General features: G+C 41.4%; 1 protein-coding gene across 15 annotated transcripts in view; it reads left to right on the plus strand.

Moving 5' to 3' along the window:
* Positions 1–265: 265 nt before the first annotated feature.
* Positions 266–19,731, plus strand: part of GBF1 (golgi brefeldin A resistant guanine nucleotide exchange factor 1) — a 122,187-nt gene continuing 102,721 nt past the window's right edge. For 5 of the 15 annotated variants that reach the window (XM_027112400.1, XM_027112403.1, XM_027112405.1 and 2 more), the window contains exons 1-3: positions 291–537; positions 14,378–14,486; positions 16,001–16,067. In XM_027112400.1, coding sequence (XP_026968201.1) covers positions 14,391–14,486; positions 16,001–16,067 — 163 coding nt within the window. In that variant the 5' untranslated portion in view covers positions 291–537; positions 14,378–14,390. Of the gene's footprint in view, positions 538–14,377; positions 14,487–16,000; positions 16,068–19,731 lie in introns of those variants that run through there. The other 10 variants (XM_027112402.1, XM_027112406.1, XM_027112409.1 and 7 more) reach the window with 4 other exon arrangements.

Genomic DNA, 19,731 nt, shown 5'->3' on the forward strand with positions numbered 1-19,731 from the left:
ACTGCAACCGAACTCTACCTAACTCCACCTCTCCAACGGCCCAGCGCACTTTCTCCTTTTTTATTGGTTTCTCAGTACTGTCACTCAGAGAGTCCTCATATCCGTTGGTTATTCCCTGCCTACCCTTTTCTTTCTCTTGTAATCTCGCCTCTTTAGGCACTACCCGCCTCCCGAAGCCAATTTCCTTTCTTCGATTGGATTGCTGGAATGCCACTTTTCACGATGCCAACCTATGATTGGCTGTGCGCGGCAGGGCTCGTGCAGTGACCAGGCAGCGGGCTAGACTGAGGCTAGTTACCACGTCAGTGAGCTGACAGGGAAGGTAGCCGGCTCCACCGCCCGTTCCGGCCGACTCTTGCTGACTGATTCTGCGGGCCTTGACTTCGGCCTCAACTCCCAGAAACGGGCTTCTTCCCTGCTCCCATCTGCCACCAGAGCCGGGAGAGCCGCTCGGGGACGCCTTCGGGGCCTGGGCTGGACATGAGCAGCGGCTGCCGGTCCTGGGACTAGGCCCCGCCATTTTGGATCCGCTGACAGGTCAGCGAAGTCTCTTCTTAGAGTTCCAGTGTCGTGAAGGCCGCCCTGACATAGCGAGAGGGACTGAGAGGAGGAGGGCCCTTAAACTGAATGAGCCGGGGTGGGTTAAGGACGCAGGGGCAGGAACGAGACGAGGGAGAGATTGCTGTGGGAGGGAACTGGGAGAGGTGTAGGGGGCAAAGGTCAGGCCCCTGCCGCCGGAGGGACGACTTCAACTCTGGCCTTTCAACCCTTGCGGGTACCGGAATCCTCCCTGTGTTTCTAGGCTTAACCTAGCTTTCAGTTTCTCTCTTCTGGAGCTTTTTGCATCCTAAAGACTCCTGTCCTCAGAAGCTGAAAGCAAATCTGAAGAGTATTGTATCTACTTTTCAGGGTTGATTTTTAGACCTTAGATATGAGAGTCTCTCCAGATTTTGTGCAGCGCCCACTTCTGTGTGACTGCCTCATTAATTCAGCTGAACTGCTTCATTAATGATGATGAACTAATGCAACCTAGACCAGGTAGTGAGAAAAGGTGTGGAAGGACTGAGGCCAGCCTCCTGGGGACCTGGGCTAAGAGAAGGCTTTCCTTTTATGGGGCTGCTCACCTGCCAGTCTGGGACTGTATGTAAACACTGGACTTACCTTCTGAGCCTGTTTTTTCTTTTACACAATCTTTTATATTGTGTAATATTCTCTTCTGGTGTATGTTCTTGGTTGGCATTTCCTCCCCAGGTCTTCACTTGGCCTAAGGAGATGAAGTTCAGTCACAAGGAAGCCACTCTATTATGACATATTTGGACGAGAGCAGAGAGGGATTTGAATACCTGTGAAGTTGGTACTTGGGCCTGTTATTTTTAGTGGGTAAGAAGAGGTCATGAGAGGTGTTCAGTCAAATAAAAAGTGGTAGGGTCAGGGCTGCAGAGTGAATGATGGAACAACCCCAAAACTATAGTTTATGGCACTGTGATGATCTTTGATAAACTGCTGTATTGTAAAGCTATAAAAGTCCCTCAAGGGTAAAGAATGCCTTTAAAAATGAGGAAGAGTGTAGGTACAGTGTCTTTTGATACACGACATAGAAATTTGTATGCCTTTAAGTTAGGTACACAAGGCACTCCTCTGAGCCCTGTGGAGGACGCAAATGGAAAGGTCCATTTGGGGATTGCTCTGTTCAGTTTATGCGTTTCTTAAAAGCAGTAGCAATGTATGTGCACCAGTCTAGCTAGAGCATGTCAACCTAAATGCTTTTCAGCATATAGTGGACACTCAATAAGTGTTATCTGTGCCTATTTATTTTATTTTTGGCTGCACTGGGTCTTTATTGCTGCGCGTGGGCTTTTCTCTAGTTGTGGCGAGCGGGGGCTACTCTTCGTTGCAGTGCGTGGGCTTCTCATTGCGGTGGCTTCTCTTGCTGTGGAGCACAGGCTCTAGGTTCACAGGCTTCAGTAGTTGCGGCACGTGGGCTCAGTAGTTGTGGCTCGTGGGCTGTAGAGTGCAGCCTCAGTAGTTGTGGCACACGGGCTTAGTTGCTCCGCAGCATGTGGGATCTTCCTGGACCAGAGCTTGAACCCGTGTCCCCTGCATTGGCAGGCAGACTCTTTACCACTGCACCACCAGGGAAGACCCCTCCTAGGATTAGTTCTAGTATGTGATCCTGACTTGTGGCCTGATTCTAGCCCTGGCAGTCAGGACTTTTGCATGGTGAGGTAGTAATAAGAAGGATCAAAACCTCATTGTGTTAGAAGGGAAAACTATCTAGGTTCTAGAGTGACTAAACTCTGCTCTCCTGAAATTGTGTGTGTGTGTGCCCGCGCGCGCACGTTGGTAGGGGAGATAGCATTGTTTATATTGTTTTTTTTTTTAATTGGGGTATAGTTGCTCTACAGTGTTGTGTTAGTTTCTGCTGTACAAGGAAGTGAATCAGCTATATGTATATATTATGTATACATATATTGCCTCCCTCTATGGGCCTCCCTCCCACACCCCCATCCCACCCATCTAGGTCAAGACAGAGCACCCAGCTGAGCTCCCTGCACTGTACAGCAGGTTCCCACTAGCTATCTCTTTTACACATGGTAGTGCATATATGTCAATCCCAATCTCCCAATTCATCCCACCCCCCTTCCCCCACCCCGTGTCCACACATTCGTTCTCTACATCTGTGTCTCTATTCCTGCCTTGCAAATAGGTTCATCTGTACCATTTTTCTAGATTCCACATATATGTGTTAATATACGATATTTATTTTTCTCTTTCTGACTTACTTCACTCTGTATGATAGTCTCTAGGTCCATCCACGTCTCTGCAGATGACCCAATTTTGTTCCTTTTTATGGCTGAGTAATATTCCATTGTATATATGTACCACATCTTCTTTATCCATTCATCTGTTTATGGACATTTAGGTTGCTGTATTGATACTTATTGATTTAAAATAAATGGGGTGGGACTTCCCTGGTGGTGCAGTGGTTGAGAATCCGCCTGCCAGTGCAGGGGACACAGGTTTGATCCCTAGTCCAGGAAGATCCCACATGCTGTGGAGCGGCTAAGCCCATGGGCCACAACTGCTGAGCCTGCGCTGTAGAGCACGCAAGCCACAGTTGCTGAGCCCATGCGCCAGAACTACTGAAGCCTGCACAGTCTAGGGCCTGCGTGCCGCAACTACTGAGCCTGAGTGCTGCAACTAATGAAGCCCGTGTGCCTAGAGCCTGTGCTCCGTAACAAGAGAGGCCATACAAGAGGCCCGTGCACCGCAACGAAGAGTAGCCTCTGCTAGCCGCAACTAGAGAGAGCCCGTGCGCAGCATCGAAGACCCAACACAGCCATAAATAAATAAATAAATAAGAAAGTAAGTAAATAAATAAAATAAGTGAGGTGGAAATGGTATAGGAAACTGTTTGCATTTTAACTTGCTGATCTATATTGTAGAATTTCCAAAAAAGTAATTTAGAATGGCTAATGAAATGACATAGTCACCTCGGGAAGTATCCAGGTTTGATGGGTCTGCCTTTCTCATCTGGGTTGATATGCCCTGTTGAGCCCTGTTGAGTTGATAATGCTTTGCATAATAGGCAGTCTAGTCTTTGGGTTGATAGTGTGACCAGTTCAGCATCTTTTCAGTTGGGCCTGGAGGTTAAGTCAGGCAACAAGATTTTACCTTTTCTTACTTTAAAAAGTCATTTTCTGGATAGGAATAGTTCTTTACTCCCAGCCCCCATCCCAGATCAGAAAATTTGTTTTTCCTTCAAGACTTGTATTTAAGCTTTTTTTTTTTTTTTTTTCTTCAGCTTCTTTTTAAAGGTGGTGGTAGACAGTATGTTCTAACCTTGACGTTGATGCTCATTGGCACAGTCGGAACTCAGGTTGTAGGCACATCTCCTCATGAGTAGCTGGGCACCAATCCCAGTTGAACTCGAAGTTCTCAGAGTTACACTACTAGTTCACTTACCCGTGTTCCAGAAGGCAGAATGACTGCTACTTTTAGATAATAACTTCATTGATAGGGTACTTAGACTGGCTAGTGTGAGCAGCTGGAGAGGAAAAAGACACAGCTCCTGCTTTTGAGGAGACCCATTGTATTTATACAGTACTCACTGGAAGGATCAGCCTAGTCTTTTTATACCACTTCGGTTGATTGATCACAGTCTGTCCCTGTGGTTCAAGGTGACTAATTAGAGTGATTCTGCTGTTGGGGTAATTGTGGGGTTGAGTTGAAGGGAGAAAGGGAGGTTCATTTTATCTCTGGCTGGAAGAGCTTTGTAAATGTAATTGGCAGGTGTTCAGTTTTTATTGTTCCTCTTTTTCTGTATTTCAGTGTGTTCCACAGCAGTTGTTTAAATTAAATGAAAATGTAGTAGGGCACTGTGGTGATTTGGGGCCCCAGTTGCAGTGGATGTGATCATGGAAGTAATGATTTGTTGCCATCATGTAAATAAAGCAGGGATTACAAGCTCAAATGCCTGAGTATCAGGCAGGTAATGTAAATGAGGGAAGTGAGCCAGGAGGGAATGTATTAGGATGTACTAGTGACTGTAGTGTACTGGAATGTGGGCACAGTATGACCATTCTTCCTATTTTTCAAGAGAAACTGGGAATTCAGATCATTGTGTTTTAAACTGTTGGCAACTAGTTAAATTATTTAAAAACCTTTTACAGGAGGAAAAATGTATGTCTGTGGACTAGATTCTGCCTGATGACAGTGGAGGATGACCCCTGATATACAAAACGGGCAGGCCTTATGAGACTTAATCACTGCAATTCTCTACGTACAATCATACAGACTCACTTTGTTTTTCCTTTTTATTTATTTATTTATTTATTTTTGGCTGCGTTGGGTCTTTGTTGCTGCATGCGGGCTTTCTCTAGTTGCGGCGAGTGGGAGGCTACTCTGCGTTGCAGTGTGCGGGCTTCTCATTGCGGAGCATGGGCTCTAGGTGTACGGGCTTCAGTAGTTGTGACATGCGGGCTCAGTAGTTGTGGCTTGCGGACTCTAGAGCACAGGCTTAGTAGTTGTGGTGCATGGGCTTAGTTGCTCCGTGCCATGTGGGATCTTCCTGGACCAGGGCTCGAACTTGTGTCCCCTGCATTGGCAGGCGGATTCTTAACCACTGCACCACCAGGGAAGCCCGCAGGCGGATTCTTAACCACTGTGCCACCAGGGAAATCCTCCAGACTCACTTTTTTTTTTTTTAAAGAACGATATGGGGGGGTTCTTTTTATTTTTTTATTTGGCCGTGTTGGGTCTTAGTTGCAGCATGCAGGATCTTTCGTTGCGGCACGCAGGCTCTTCGCTGTGTGCAGGCTTCTCTCTAGTTTTGGCATGTAGGCTGCAGAGTGCACCCGCTCAGTAGTTGCAGTGCACGGGCTCTCTAATTGTGGCGCATGGGCTCTCCAGTTGTGGCACGCAGGCTCTAGAGCACACGGGCTTAGTTGCCCCACAGCATGTGGGATCTTAGTTCCCCGACCAGGAATCGAACCCATGTTCCCTGCATTGGAAGGTGGATTCTTAACCACTGGGCCATGAGGGAAGTCCCCAGGCTCACTTTTTTTTTTAATAGATTTATTTATTTATTTATGGCTGCTTTGGGTCTTCATTGCTGCCCCCGGGCCTTCTCTAGTTGCAGTGAGCGGGAACTGCTCTTCTTTGCAGTGTGTGGGCTTCTCATTGCGGTGGCCTCTCTTGTTGCAGAGCACGGGCTCCAGGCACACGGGCTTCAATAGTTGCGGTGCATGGGCTCAGTAGTTGTGGCTCGTGGGCTCTAGAGCATAGGCTAAGTAGTTGTGGCACATGGGCTTAGTTGCTCTGAGGCATGTGGGATCTTTCCGGACCAGGACTTGAACCCGTGTCCCCTGCATTGGCAGGCGGATTCTTAACCACTGAGCCACCAGGGAAGCCCACCAGGCTCACTTTTTAATCTTTGTCGTACTCAGCCAACTTTCACCATTAGTTGTCATGTTCGGTGCCCTGAGTGGTTAAAAGATGAGTGGGGGAAAGAAGTCTTGTTTCATTTTTCATCTCCAAGCTGGCAGAAGGGGCATCTTAGGACAACTTTGGGCTTATCTCAGTAGCTCACCTTGCATATAATTCTTGGGATAACCTCAGAATCTCCATAGAGGGAGGAGGGGGAATGGCAGAGCTGAGGTACACTGGTCACCTGATTATCAGGTTGGGAGGATTTTCCAGTTGTATCCTGTCAGGGCACCAGCTTTTTTCTTGGTTTGATTTTCTCTTACCTCCACCCTTTGAGTAAATTTCTTGAGTCTAGCAAGTTGTTTACTAGTTTAGTAATTTTGGGTCACTCTCAACAAAACACAGAACTATGGCGCGTTCCTTGGCTAGCTCTGGAAACCTTAAAAACTCTGTGTCTTTGGTGCTTCTCCGGGATGTTTGAGAGATCGAGTGAAAATAAACCTCAGAAGGGCCAGCTGATGGTTGTTCAGCTCCCTGGTACCTTCTTTCCTCTCAGAAAGCCCATCAGGGTTTTCGTGGTTTACATAGCTCTGTATTAGACATCAAAGCACCATGAAAAAGAAAAAAAACCTGAGTCTTTGCCTTTGGAGAATCTAATTTCTAATTGAATAAGAACAACTTTTAAGCAATGAAGAAAAAAAATAACTTAATGGTCTACTAATAATCTATTTAGTATATGTGCTGCTGAAGCGAGCACTAATAATCTATTTAGAACCAAAGAAAATAAGACACATATATACATATGGGAAGAATGGACAATTACATAAAGAATTGTATATTTCGCAGAAGAAATGTGAACATGCAAATAGCATATGAGAAGACTTCAGGAAGATACATGTGAAAACAGAAGCATTATGATTTGACTGGTGGATAAATGTGGGTTCTTTTTGTCCATAGAGTGCCTAATATGGAAGATTTGTAACTTCTAGTACAGAAACAAACATGGGATACAGAAAGAAGGTTTGCCTGCCTGGCGTAGAGTCCTTGTCTTCTATGAAGTAATTGTTCTCACAAGAGGTGGATGTGAGCTGTACCAATACTGAAGAGTCAGTCTTGATATTCTTTCAGTTATTCATTTGTTCATTCAGTATTTATCATTTTTCTTACTATATGTTAGGCATTGAGGATAAAAAGGTGATAAATTATGGTCTCTTTCTGAGAGGCTCATAGACTCATGGGAGAGAGAGATTAAATAACTAATTATAAATGAGTATAAGATATGTTTAAATAGAGGTATGTCCTGTGCCATGGGGTGACAAAAAAGGAGTACTAATACTCTCTGGGGGAGTGGGTTAGCCAGGGAAGACTTAACAGAGCAGGCATTATCATAATAACAGCCAACCTTTTTTTGGGTTTTAATATTCCTAATAGCATGCCAGGCCTTACAACAAATGGGTGAGGAGGTACTATCTCCATTATGCAATGCAGAACTGTAAACTGGGAATCAGAGAGGCTAAGAAACTTGGCTAAGATCATACAGGTAATAACAGTCAGGAATACCACTGTGGTATTCTGATTCTCTCATTGACTTTTGGATGGAATGAGTAAGGGTTAGGGTTTATACAGCATATAAGGGACATCAGTGTCCCCAACCCAGCTTAAAAACAGAACATTACCAAAACTGGGGCAGCGGGTATGCCCTTCCCTATTAGTCACGTCTCCCCTCCCCTTAGCCAACTGTTGTAAATTTTTTGTTCATTTCCCTGGGGTATAGTCTTAGCAGTGGAATTGCGAGGTATAGCATATGAACTTCTTCAACTTTGCAAGATAATGCCAAATTGTTATCCAAATGAGTTGTATCAATTTACAGACTCAACAGCCACTTGGTCTGTATTTTTACCAACTTTTGGTATTGTCAAATTAAAATTTTGTGCTATTTTGGAGGTGTAAAATGGTTTCTCATTAATAATCTTATTTTGTAATTTTATTGACTATTAATGAAGCTCATAGTCTTTTCGTATATATATTTACTGTTTGTATTTTCCTTATTCTGTGAAATGCCTGTTCATGTCTGTTGCCAGTTTTGGGGAGGGTTTATATGTCTATCCTTATAGTTTTGTAGCAGTTATATTATGGATATTGCTTCTTTTTTTTTAAAATTTTTATTGGATTATAGTTGCTTTACAATACTGTGTTAGTTTCTACTGTACAGCAAAGTGAATTAGCTATACGTATACATATATCCCCTCTTTTTTTGGATTTCCTTACTATTTAGGTCACCACAGAGCATTGATAGAGTTCTCTGTACTATATAGTAGGTTGCCAGAAGTTATCTATTTGATACATAGTATCAATAGTGTATATATGTCAATCCCAATCTCCCAGCTCATCCCCCCACCCCCACCCCAGCCCCTTTCCCACTTTGTATCCATACGTTTTTTTCTCTGTGTCTGTGTCTCTATTTCTGCTTTGTAAATAAGATCGTCTATACCATTTTTTTTCAGATTCCATATATATGCGTTAATATGTTATTCGTTTTTCTCTTTGTGACTTACTTCACTCTCTATGACAGTCTCTAGGTCCATCCATGTCTCTACAAATGACCCAATTTCATTCCTTTTTATGGCTGAGTAATATTCTGTTGTATATATGTACCACATCTTCTTTATCCATTCTTCTTTGCTTCTTTATTATATGTGTTACATATATTTTCTCCCAGTTTGTGATTTATCTTTTCCTCTTTTTTATGGTGTCTTTTGAATAAATGTCTTTAATTTTAACATGGTTTAATTTACCAGTTTTTTTTTTATGGGTTCTGCTTTTTGTTTCCTATTTAGGTACGTCTGCCCTATGCTGAAATTATAAAAATATTCTCATATATTTTTTTGGCCACGCCACGTGGCTTGTGGGATCTCAGTTCCCCAACCAGGGATTAAACCTGAGCCACGGCAGTGAAAGCGCTAAATCCTAACCACTAGACCACCAGGGAACACCCTCCTATATTCTAAAAGTTTTCAGGTTTTGCTTTTTTACATTTAAGTCTTTAACTCATTCTAAAGAGAATTTTTGGTATTCCATGAAGGATCCAATTTATTGTTTCTGTTTCTCCTGCTTTTGTTTAGATCTAGAGGGAGTTGCCAGTTGCAGAATGCAGCAAAGCACCATTGTAATCCTATAGGCCCAGCTTTAAACAGATCGTACTTTCAAAGAATATATGTTGCTCGCAGTCTCTGAGCAGATAAACCACTAGCTTATTTGGCTGAGGGATATTCGTTGGTGTGTATTTGGTCATTCCTTCTCATATTATTTCTGATAAAAGGTAAACCTTAAGTTCTTTTCTACCATACTCGTGAGGTCTCTGCCGGCCTTTGTGACCTTACGGCAAGGGGTTCTAGGCCATTGGCTACCAGACAGCAAGTGGTTCATTGGAGCTTCCCATTTGAGCATCAAGGGCAAATTCCCTTGGGAGATTCTTGGGTGAGGAGACATGCTCAGGCTTGGAGGGAGATTAGGCAACTCTGCATAGTCCTTGAAAATAATTCCTCTTTATTCCTGAGATGTTTCTTTTTTACTAAGAAACTTAAGACAGTGATTTTTTGCTTAGATCTTTGCTATCTTAGAAAATTGTTAGCTTCTGATGCCTAATGAATTTTGATTGAGTGTTAGGTTGATTATTTCAGTTGGTATCCCAGTTCAAAATTTATTTCCTCCAGAAAGCCTTCCAAATAGCATGTAGATCCTATTAGATCTCAGTTAAGTCCTGTTGACACTTTTGTTTGCAATTTGTAGTGTAGTGTTTGTTATTTACTTGTTGCTGTGTTGTTCTCAGTATAGGTGTTTTCTCTCATTCTCTTAGTTCTTTAAAAGAGAAATTAAACGGACTTCCCCAGTGGTCCAGTGGTTAAGACTCTGCACTTCCACTGCAGGGGGCGCGGGTTTGATCCCTGGTTGGGAAACTAAGATCCCACATGCCGTGCAGCACAGCCAAAAAAAAAAAGAGAGAGAAATTAAATATTCTTATTTTATAGTGGCCCCATCCAGGCCCCCCAAAATATTTTTTACAATGATAGGTAGTCTGTATATGTACTATATATATTGAAAGCCCTCCATGATATGCTCCCCCTACAACTTGCTTTTCTAGCTTTACATGCTGTTATTCTCCTAGGAATAATGTTCCAACAAGTCTGGAATAATCATGACCCCCTAAATACATATAGCATTTTCCTACCAATAAGCCTTTACTCTTGCCATTCTCTCCTTGTGTTTTTGACTGTTTGAATCCTGTCTTTCATTTGCCTTTTCAGGGTCCTCTGCCAGAAATAATTTTCTTTGCTTCACTACTGTGACACTGTGTATCACTTATGTATTGGAGATATGTATGGGTTTGTGTGTAGATGTATGTGTTTAATCTACTAGATTATAAATTCCTTGTGGGTGGGTAGGGACAATTCTGTATGACTCTGTCTAGCATTTTGCTTAGCATGTGCTAAGTAATATCTGGTTGACTGAAATAAATGTTTGTTAGTTAATTAACTTTGATTGCTGCTCTTAATCATTTATACATGGAATAATACAACTACTTTTCTGTAGCGCCTACTCATTAAAAAAATCTGTTAATTAAAATTTAAAAATAAGTAATATATGTATGTGACACAGAATTCAAAAAGCACAAAAGAATATGTAGAGAAAAATAAGTCTTCCTCTCACCACTGTTCCCCAGTTCCTTTCTCTGGAGGCAACCTCTGTTAGGAGTTTTCTTTCTTTTTTTTTTTTTTAAATTAATTAATTAATTTTTGGCTGCGTTGGATCTTCATTGCTGCACGGGCTTTCTCTAGTTGCAGTGAGCAGGGGCTGCTCTTTGTTGCGGTGCGCAGGCTTCTCATTGCAGTGGCTTCTCTTGCTGCGGAACACAGGCTCTAGGCGTGCGGGCTTCAGTAGTTGTGGCATGTGGCTCAGTAGTTGTGGCGCACGGGCTTAGTTGCTCCATGGCATGTGGGATCTTTCCAGACCAGGGCTCGAACCCCCCCTGCAATGTGTCCCCTGCAATGGTAGGTGGACTCCCAACCTCTGTGCCACCAGGGAAGTCCCTTAACATCTTTATTGGAGTATAACTGCTTTACAACGGTGTGTTAGTTTCTGCTTTATAACAAAGTGAATCAGCTATACATATACATATATCCCCATATCTCCTCCCTCTTGCGTCTCTCTCCCACCCTCCCTATCCCACCCCTCTAGGTGGTCACAAAGCACTGAACTGATCTCCTTGTGCTATGTGGCTGCTTCCCACTAGCTACCTATTTTACATTTGGTAGTATATATAAGTCCATGCCACTCTCTCACTTTGTCCCAGCTTACCCTTCCCCCTCCCCGTGTTGTTAGGAGTTTCTTAAAAAAAACCTTCCAGGAACTTCCCTGGTGGTCCAGTGGTTAAGAATCTGCCTTCCAATGCAGGGGACGTGGGTTTGATCCCCGGTTGGGGAACTAGGATCCCACAGGCCACAGGGCAGCTAAGCCTGCGTGCCTTAACTGCTGAGCCTGCACACCTCAACTAGAGAGCCTGTGTGCCGCAAACTACAGAGCCCACGTGCTCTAGAGCCTGCGTGTCACAACTAGAGAGAAGCCTGCACGCCACAACAAAAGATCATGCATGCTGCAACGAAGATTCTGCGTGCCGCAACTAAGACCCGATGCAGCCAAAATAAATATATAAAAATAAATAAATAAAATAAAATGTAACGTGTATTAAAAAAAAAATCCAGAGATCTAGAGCATATTCATCTTGCCTAAATAATTTAAGGAAGGAGAGATACTAGAGATTTTATCTTTTCTTTTCTGATACTTTTTTTTTTTAATTTTTTGGTGGTACGAAGGCCTCTTACTGTTGTGGCCTCTCCCGTTGCGGAGCACAGGCTCCAGACGCGCAGGCTCAGCGGCCATGGCTCATGGGCGTCAGCTGCTCCGCGTTATGTGGGATCTTCCCGGACCAGGGCACGAGCCTGTGTCCCCTGCATTGGCAGGCGGACTCTCAACCACTGCGCCACCAGGGAAGCCCCTGATACTCTATTTTTGAATTTGTTTATCTTTCTTACACTTCTTGGTTCTCCTCCTCTTCATTGTGGTATGTTCTCATCATTGAATCTTATCTATTCATTGAAGAGAACATTGTTGTGTGTCTAGAGCATTTAGTCTTCTGAGAGTAACCTAGTTGTTTCTTTAAATTGTCTTTAAAATAAGTGTTGTCTTTTGTTGGATTCCCTTGTGGATTGGGAGAGGTGTTATGGGCCTGGACAAAATTTGTACCAGTTCTTTTTTCCTTTATCATAGTGGTTTTCATTCTTCTCACTTTCTTGTGTAAAAAATATGCAAATAGAGCTACTTTCAGGGTGCTTTTCTTCCCTCCATGTCTCTGGCTCAGTTTTCTTTTAGATCCTACTGAACTCTGTAAATGCCTCAAGGGCAGAAATTGTATCTCATTTCTTTCATAATTATTAATTTTTAATTATATTGATGGTACAGTAATATGTTCTCCTTGTAAAAAATTAAAATATAGATAAGGCTAAGTATCCTCTGATTACACCCTGATTTCATAGTACCTTCTCTAGAGATGACTATGATTGTTGAGTTTGGGGTACATCTGCCCAGACCTTTTATTCTGTGTTATATATCTCTTTATATGCCTGTACAAAATACATTAAGTATACTTAACAACATAGATGACTCACAAACATAATGTTTCAAGGGAAAAAGGCAAATTGCAGAAGAATACATACAAAATGATATTAATTATACAAAATATAAAAATATGCAGAATGATACATATTGTCTAGAGATACATATCAATGAAGTAAAAGTATAAAGCAACATAAAAGTTTAATAAACATCAGATTAAGAGTAGTGGGACCAGGGCTTCTCTGGTGGCACAGTGGTGAAGAATCCGCCTGCCAATGCAGGGGACACAGGTTCAAGCCCTGGTCCGGGAGGATCCCACATGCTGCAGAGCAACTAAGCCTGTGTGCCACAACTATGAGCCTGCGTTCTAGAGCCTGCGAGCCGCAACTACTGAGCCCGAGTGCCACAACTACTGAAACTCGCGTGCCTAGAGCCCGTGCTCTGCAACAAGAGAAGCTACCCAATGAGAAGCCCGCACACCACAACAAAGAGTAGGCCCCACTCGCCGTAACTAGAGAAAAGCCCGTGTGCAGCGACAAAGACCCAACGCAGCCAAAAATAATAAATAAATAAATAAATAAGTAAATAAATTTATAAAGAAAAGAATAGTGGGACCTATAGATGAAAGAGAGAAGGATGTAATTAGGGAGGACACACAGAGACTTCAGTTGTACTGTTCTTAATCTGGATACTGGTTGTTATACTCTCTTTATATCTTACTGTATGTTAAATACGGTATATTTTTGAAAACAAAAATCTAGTATTTTATGTAAGGTCGGTTGGTTGGTTGGTTTTTACATAGTTGGCAACATACAGTCATGCATTACAATTTTTTTTTCATTCCACAGTATGCCTGAAGCTCTTTCCATGTCTTATTTGCTTTGTATCCTTAGCACTCTGAAAGATGCCTTATGCATAGTAGGTGCTTATTAAGTAAATATTTTTGGAATTCCTTTCCTTACTCTGTTAGCCTTACTTTTTTAATTTTCCTTGAGCCTGATATAAATGTTTGTCTAACTGTATGTCTCCCCTACCCTGCTTTCTATCCCTTTCGTTTTTTAAAATTTTGTCTTTTCTCAGGAGGATTTCTAAACAATGGGAAGTGATTAGGTTGATTTTACATGTTCCTAGGGTTTTCTCTATGCCAAGAAGAGTCTACCTTACAGTCTGCTTATTAGCGATTTCCTGCTATAAGCAAGTGAACTTGACTTTTCAGAACTTTTCAAAGGTTGCATCACTGCCACTGTCCAATTTTCTGGAGCTGACTTGGCAGAATGGATGCAGTCTATAAATTGACATTGTAACTGTGGTTCCAGACCAGGGCTATTTTTCTAACAGCCTTCATTCTTTTCTTTTAACTTAAACCTTCATTATTTATTGAGTTGATAAAAAAGGAAGAACAAAAGGAAGATCTGAAATATTTCTTTAACAAACTAGCAACATGGATGTATCTGCATATCTGTATGATTCGTAGGAGAGATTTGGGGGACAATTGACTTTGAAGAATTTGACATGCTTGTTAGAGGTTGTTGAGGTGCCTTTGAAAAGTTTCTGGTGTGATGCTTTTTGAGTTGTATCTTGAACTCGCAGAGACCTCTAAAAGAGCCAGGTAGTTGGATTCATAACATAAGAAGGGCTTCATCCCATCTTAGTATTACAGGTGGGAAATCTTGGTACTGAAAAGTTAAATCGTAGTTCTGACCTTATCAGATACTGATTTAAGCATGGGTGTGCTCTTGGGTAACCAAATATTAACTAACTTTTCTCTTCACTGTTTCAGTAGGTTTGCCAGGATGGTGGATAAAAATATTTACATCATTCAAGGGGAAATTAGCATTGTGGTTGGGGCCATCAAACGAAATGCGCGATGGAGCACCCATACTCCACTGGTAAGTGGGCAGTGGGTAGAGAACCTGGTCACTGAGTTGCTGTAGGGGATCTGGTGTGTGGTTAAAACAGTAATCAATTTCCTGGTAATAATGATAATAGTAGGAATTCAGTGTTTTTCAGAAGGGTTTCAAGGACCGTTTTGTTTTATTTCAACTAGAGTCAAATTTATAAGCTGCGTTTTTTTCTCTGGAAGCCAAAAGATGATACCATTTTTCTTTAGCTGTTTTCATAAACAACTTAAGCAAACACTTGAGATCTCTTTTATATGCCTAAAAATGTCAGAAAGATTCCTTATCTTCTAATTCCCAAGAACTATAATTAGCTATCGAATTCATTTCAGTTAGTTTAGTTATTGATACATGGAGTATGGCTTGGTAATGGTACTCCTTGGGAATTCAGCAATTTTTCTTATATAGAGCAGACCATATCTTGCCAATCAGATGAGTAAGATTACCTGTTGTAAAGCGGACTTTCTTTATTGTATTTGTATGTTCAAGGATATTTTTTGTACAGTTGTGTAAGACAGTTTTTGGTACAATTGTAAAATTAAGTTTAGACATTTCCAACTTGGTGAATATGTATATGTGTGTTTAGAAATTTCTTATGTTCATTTATAAAAGTGGATTGTAAAAAAAAAAAAGTGGATTGTATTAGAAGTACGAGTGGAGTCAGGAATGTCTTAGAAATGAATATGTGTGATTATGATGACTATGAAGAAATAGAAGAGATAGAATAATACATACATCTTAGTCTGTATGTCTCAGTCTGTTTGGGATGCTCTAACCAAAACCAAATGCCAAAGACTGGGTAGCTTATAAACAACAGATTTTTTTTTTTTCTTTAAACAACAGATATTTATTTCTGGGGGCTGGAATTTCAAGATCAGGATGTCAGCATGCTCGGGTGAGGGACTTCTTCTGGGTCTCAGACTTCTCATCGTATGCTCACATGGTAGAAGGGCAAGGGAGCACTCTTGGGCCTCTTGTATAAAGGGCATTAATTCCATTCATGAGGAATCTGCCCTCATGACCTAATCACCCACCTTAGGATTTCAACATAGAAGTTTTTTTTTTTTTGTGGCCGCGCCATGTGGCATGTGGGATCTTAGTTCCCCAACCAGGGATCAAACCCGCGCCCCCTGAAGTGGAAGCACAGAGTCTTAACCACTGGGAAGTCGCCAGGGAAATCCCAACCTAGAAGTTTTGAGGGGCACAAACATTCAGACCATAGCACATATAAAGGACCTAGCAATCTATGGTAGCTTGAGTGCTATGGTCATGGTGTAGATTAAGCTTAGTATTTCAGGATGTACTGTTTTTGGTAAGCCCAGAGTACTTCTATGAGATAAGAGGTTAGGGAACTGGAAAAATGAACTATAGCTAACTTTCTTTTCTTCAGAAGGAAAACTGAATTTTCTGGTTGGCTTCAGAGAAAGAGCTCTTGATCTGTCCTTTATTTCCTCTTTCCTCTTGGCCTGATAATGAATTTTTTTTTTTTAATTTATGTGTTATAGGATGAAGAACGGGATCCTCTGCTGCATAGTTTCAGTCATCTAAAGGAGGTTTTAAACAATGTAACAGGTAAGTGATTTATTGCAGGGATGGGCAGACTTTTTCTGTAAAAGACTATATGATAAATATTTTAGGCTTTGCAGGCTGTAGCAACTGTGCAACTACTCAACTCTGCCATTGTAGCTCAAATGCAGACTCGGATAATACTTAAATGAATGAGTGATAAATAAAATTTTCTTTTAAAAAACAGGCTGCAAGCCAGCTTTGGCCCACGGGTATAGTTTGCTCTGGTTTACTTTATTGCTGATCCTTCCTAGTAGAGTGTCCCGTTTTAGTGGGGAATCAGCATTCGTACAATTATAAACTTCCTTCATTGCTTGAGTTATAAATAAGTTATTTTTGGCTATTTTTTGGTTTTGTTTTGTTTTGCTTTAACTACTTTCTTTCTCTAACTTAAGTATTCTATAAGATAGGAAGTGGGTGGCACAAGTGAAGTTTTTAATACTTGCAGAAAAACCCTTTTCTTACAGAAAATCATTGTTGGTTTTAGGGCCTTAGCTCTCTGTAATGCAGATCTTTTAGTCTTCTCTTGTTCCCAGAATCTTTTGTGTCACACACTCTGCCCCTGTTTTCCTAATCATAATTATGTTACATAATATTCATGTGTTTAGAATTTTCAAAGCCACTTTCATATTTATTACTGTATTGAACTGTTTTCACTTATTTATTTATTTATTTTTTGTATGGGGAACTTCATTTTTTCTTCTAGTTTCATTGAGATGTAACTGACATACAGCACTGTGTAAGTTTAAGGTGTACATATGCTTTGACTTACATACATTATGAAATGATTACCACAGTAAGTTTAGTGAACATCTATCATCTCACATAGATTGAAAATTAAAGAAATAGAAAAAAAAGGTTTTTTTCCTTGTGATGTAAAACTCTTAGGATTTACTCTCTTAACAACTTTCGTATATAACATACAGCTGTGTTAATTATATTTATAATGTTGTACATTACATTCCTAGTACTTATTTATCTTATAACTGGAAGTTTGTACTTTTTGGCTGCTTTCATCCAGTTCCTCCTTCCCCCACCCCCTGCCTCTGGTAATCACAAACGTGATCTCTTTTTCTGTGAGTTGTTTGTTTTTGAAATAGAATTGACCTATAATACTATATTAGTTCCTGTTATACAACATTGTGATTTGATATTTCTGTACATTTCAAAATGATCACCATGGTAAGTCTAGTTACCGTACCTTATTGAACTTTCACACAACCCTGTTGGGGAGTCATGTTAGATATTGTCCCCTTTTTATGAATGAAGTTGAAGCCCAGAGATATTTTAAGTGATTTAGCTGAGGTCACACTGATCCTAAGAAGCAGAGTCAAAACTCCATCAGAGTTTCCGTCAGAATTCAGGCCCCTGATGCCTGGTTTAGTGCCCTGTTCTGCATTGCTTCTGTTCTTACAGTTAGAGGAGAAGGTACACAGGAAGTGCCTTATATTATGTATAAAAACATGCCAAGGGAGGAGGCAAGTCTCAACACTTCAGGTTTTTCAAGGGGGTATATGTAGACCTAAAGGGAAAGCCTCTGAGCCGTGTTCCTCTGTTGACTGTAAAGGGCTTTTGCAGTGTATAACCCTGGAATGGTTTTAGCTAGTAACATATCTAAGACCACAAATGAAATAGTTTTTAAAGCTTTTGCAAATTAAATAAATAATAAACGAACAAATAAATTTTTCCTTTCATGAGAAATGTATCAATAGGAGAATATCTGGAGAAAAATTCCTTTTTACTTTCCTAAACATGGGCAGAAGTTATCTAAGGATTCCCTACATGTTTCTTATTTTTTCTTTCTTTTTTTTTGCGTTACGCGGGCCTCTCACTGTTGTGGCCTCTCCCGTTGCAGAGCACAGGCTCCAGACGCGCAGGCTCAGCGGCCATGGCTCACTGGCCCAGCTGCTCCGTGGCATGTGGGATCTTCCCGGACCGGGGCACGAACCTGCATCCCCTGCATTGGCAGGAGGACTCTCAACCACTGCGCCACCAGGGAAGCCCCTACATGTTTCTCAAAAGGAGCAAATTCTACTCAGTTAAAAAGTGTTGGCAGTATTAACCAAGAACGATCAAGTAGTATAGAGGTTGTTGTTGTTAGCTGGTTAGCAAGGCTAATGCAACTAGGTGGCATGTTTCCATTTTATGGCCTGTACTGTAAGTGATTTGGCTGCTTTAGAAAGTTGGTGGCTTGCACAGATTTTTTTTTTTAATCGAAGTATGGTTGATTTACAATGTTGTGTTAATTTCTGCTATACAGCAAAGTGACTCAGTTATACATGTATACATTCTTTTTTATATTCTTTTCCATTATGGTTTATCCGAGGATACTGAATATAGTTCCCTGTGCTATACAGTAGGACCTTGTTGTTCATCCATTTTATATGTAATAGTTTGCATCTACTAACTCCAAACTCCCACTACATCTCTCCCCTCCCCCCACACCCCAAAACCACAAGTCTGTTCTGTGAGTTTCTGTTTCTGCTTCTTAGGTAGGTTAGTCTGTTTCTGTTCTGTTTCTGCTTCTTAGGTAGGTTAATTTGTGTCATATTTTAGACTCCACATACAAGTGATATCATATGGTATTTGTCTTTCTCTTTCTGACTTACTTCACTTAGTATGATAATCTCTAGTTGCATCCATGCTGCTGCCAGATATTTTCAACTTTTCAGATAAAGCGTACACATCCCAATTAAAAAGAAAATGTAGTGAGTAGATATTTACAACTCTTTTTGTTGGGTCAGAGTTCAGAGTATTGTCTTTCTAAGAGAGTTAAGGGGATTAAACAAGTTAATACATTTGGAAACTTGGCAATTATTTTACAGACAGCTAGGAATTGTTGTTATAAGTGGCTGGGGACACCTTAAAATGGCTGAGGTCAGACTGGAGTAGTCTTGTAGGCTTTTTGGGCATGCTGCAGACCTTGAGGAGCTGAGGTGGTGCTGCTATCCTGACAGAGCCACATTTCCTACTTGCCATCCAATCCATATCCCACACTTGTTTTCTCCATTCTGACATATCCCAAGACTTCAGTTCAGAGACTGTGTCTGTGGTGAATAGTGCAGTCCAGGGTTTGGAGTCTAGACCATCTAAGAGCTACCAAAGTTGAGTCTGCTGCCTAATTTTCTTACATCTTTGGGTTAGGAATCCAGATTATCTTCTGCTTGAAACTATTAAAACCAGAATGCACTGAGGAGCCAGTTCTGTCAGTGGTACTAGGAACATAGCTGGGTTCCAACAAGGTTGCCAGGCTTTCCCTCAGAGCAAGGAAGAAGGTTGTAGTATTTTCCAGGGACCAACAGCTGTGGCAGATGTTGAAATGGTGCTTGCCAAGGTTGCCCCATTGTTCTTGGGTTTTAGCATATTACCTGCCTGAGAAAATAACAGAGTGGACCCAAAATAGAGCATTTCATGATCTTCTGATTGGTTCTGACCCCCCACATAGTGCTGGCTTCCAGGAACAGGTTTATGGGTCAACTGCCCCTGTGGTCCTGGACTCTGCAATCCATGACCAATTTCTTGTTTCTTTTACCAAAACAAACAGATTTTTCTGATTGGCAGTGTCAGGAGGGCTGCTTTCTTGGAAGCCTGTTAACGGTTGGAGGCTGGGAAAGGGTTTTGAACTTGGAGAGAGAGACTGAAGGGACTGCCTGTGCTATGTGACTGGGAA

The sequence above is a fragment of the Aethalodelphis obliquidens genome, unplaced genomic scaffold (genome assembly GCF_003676395.1).
Source record: "Aethalodelphis obliquidens isolate GAN/ISIS:26980383/991018 unplaced genomic scaffold, ASM367639v1 scaffold11, whole genome shotgun sequence".
In the NCBI taxonomy this organism is placed as follows: domain Eukaryota; kingdom Metazoa; phylum Chordata; class Mammalia; order Artiodactyla; family Delphinidae; genus Aethalodelphis; species Aethalodelphis obliquidens.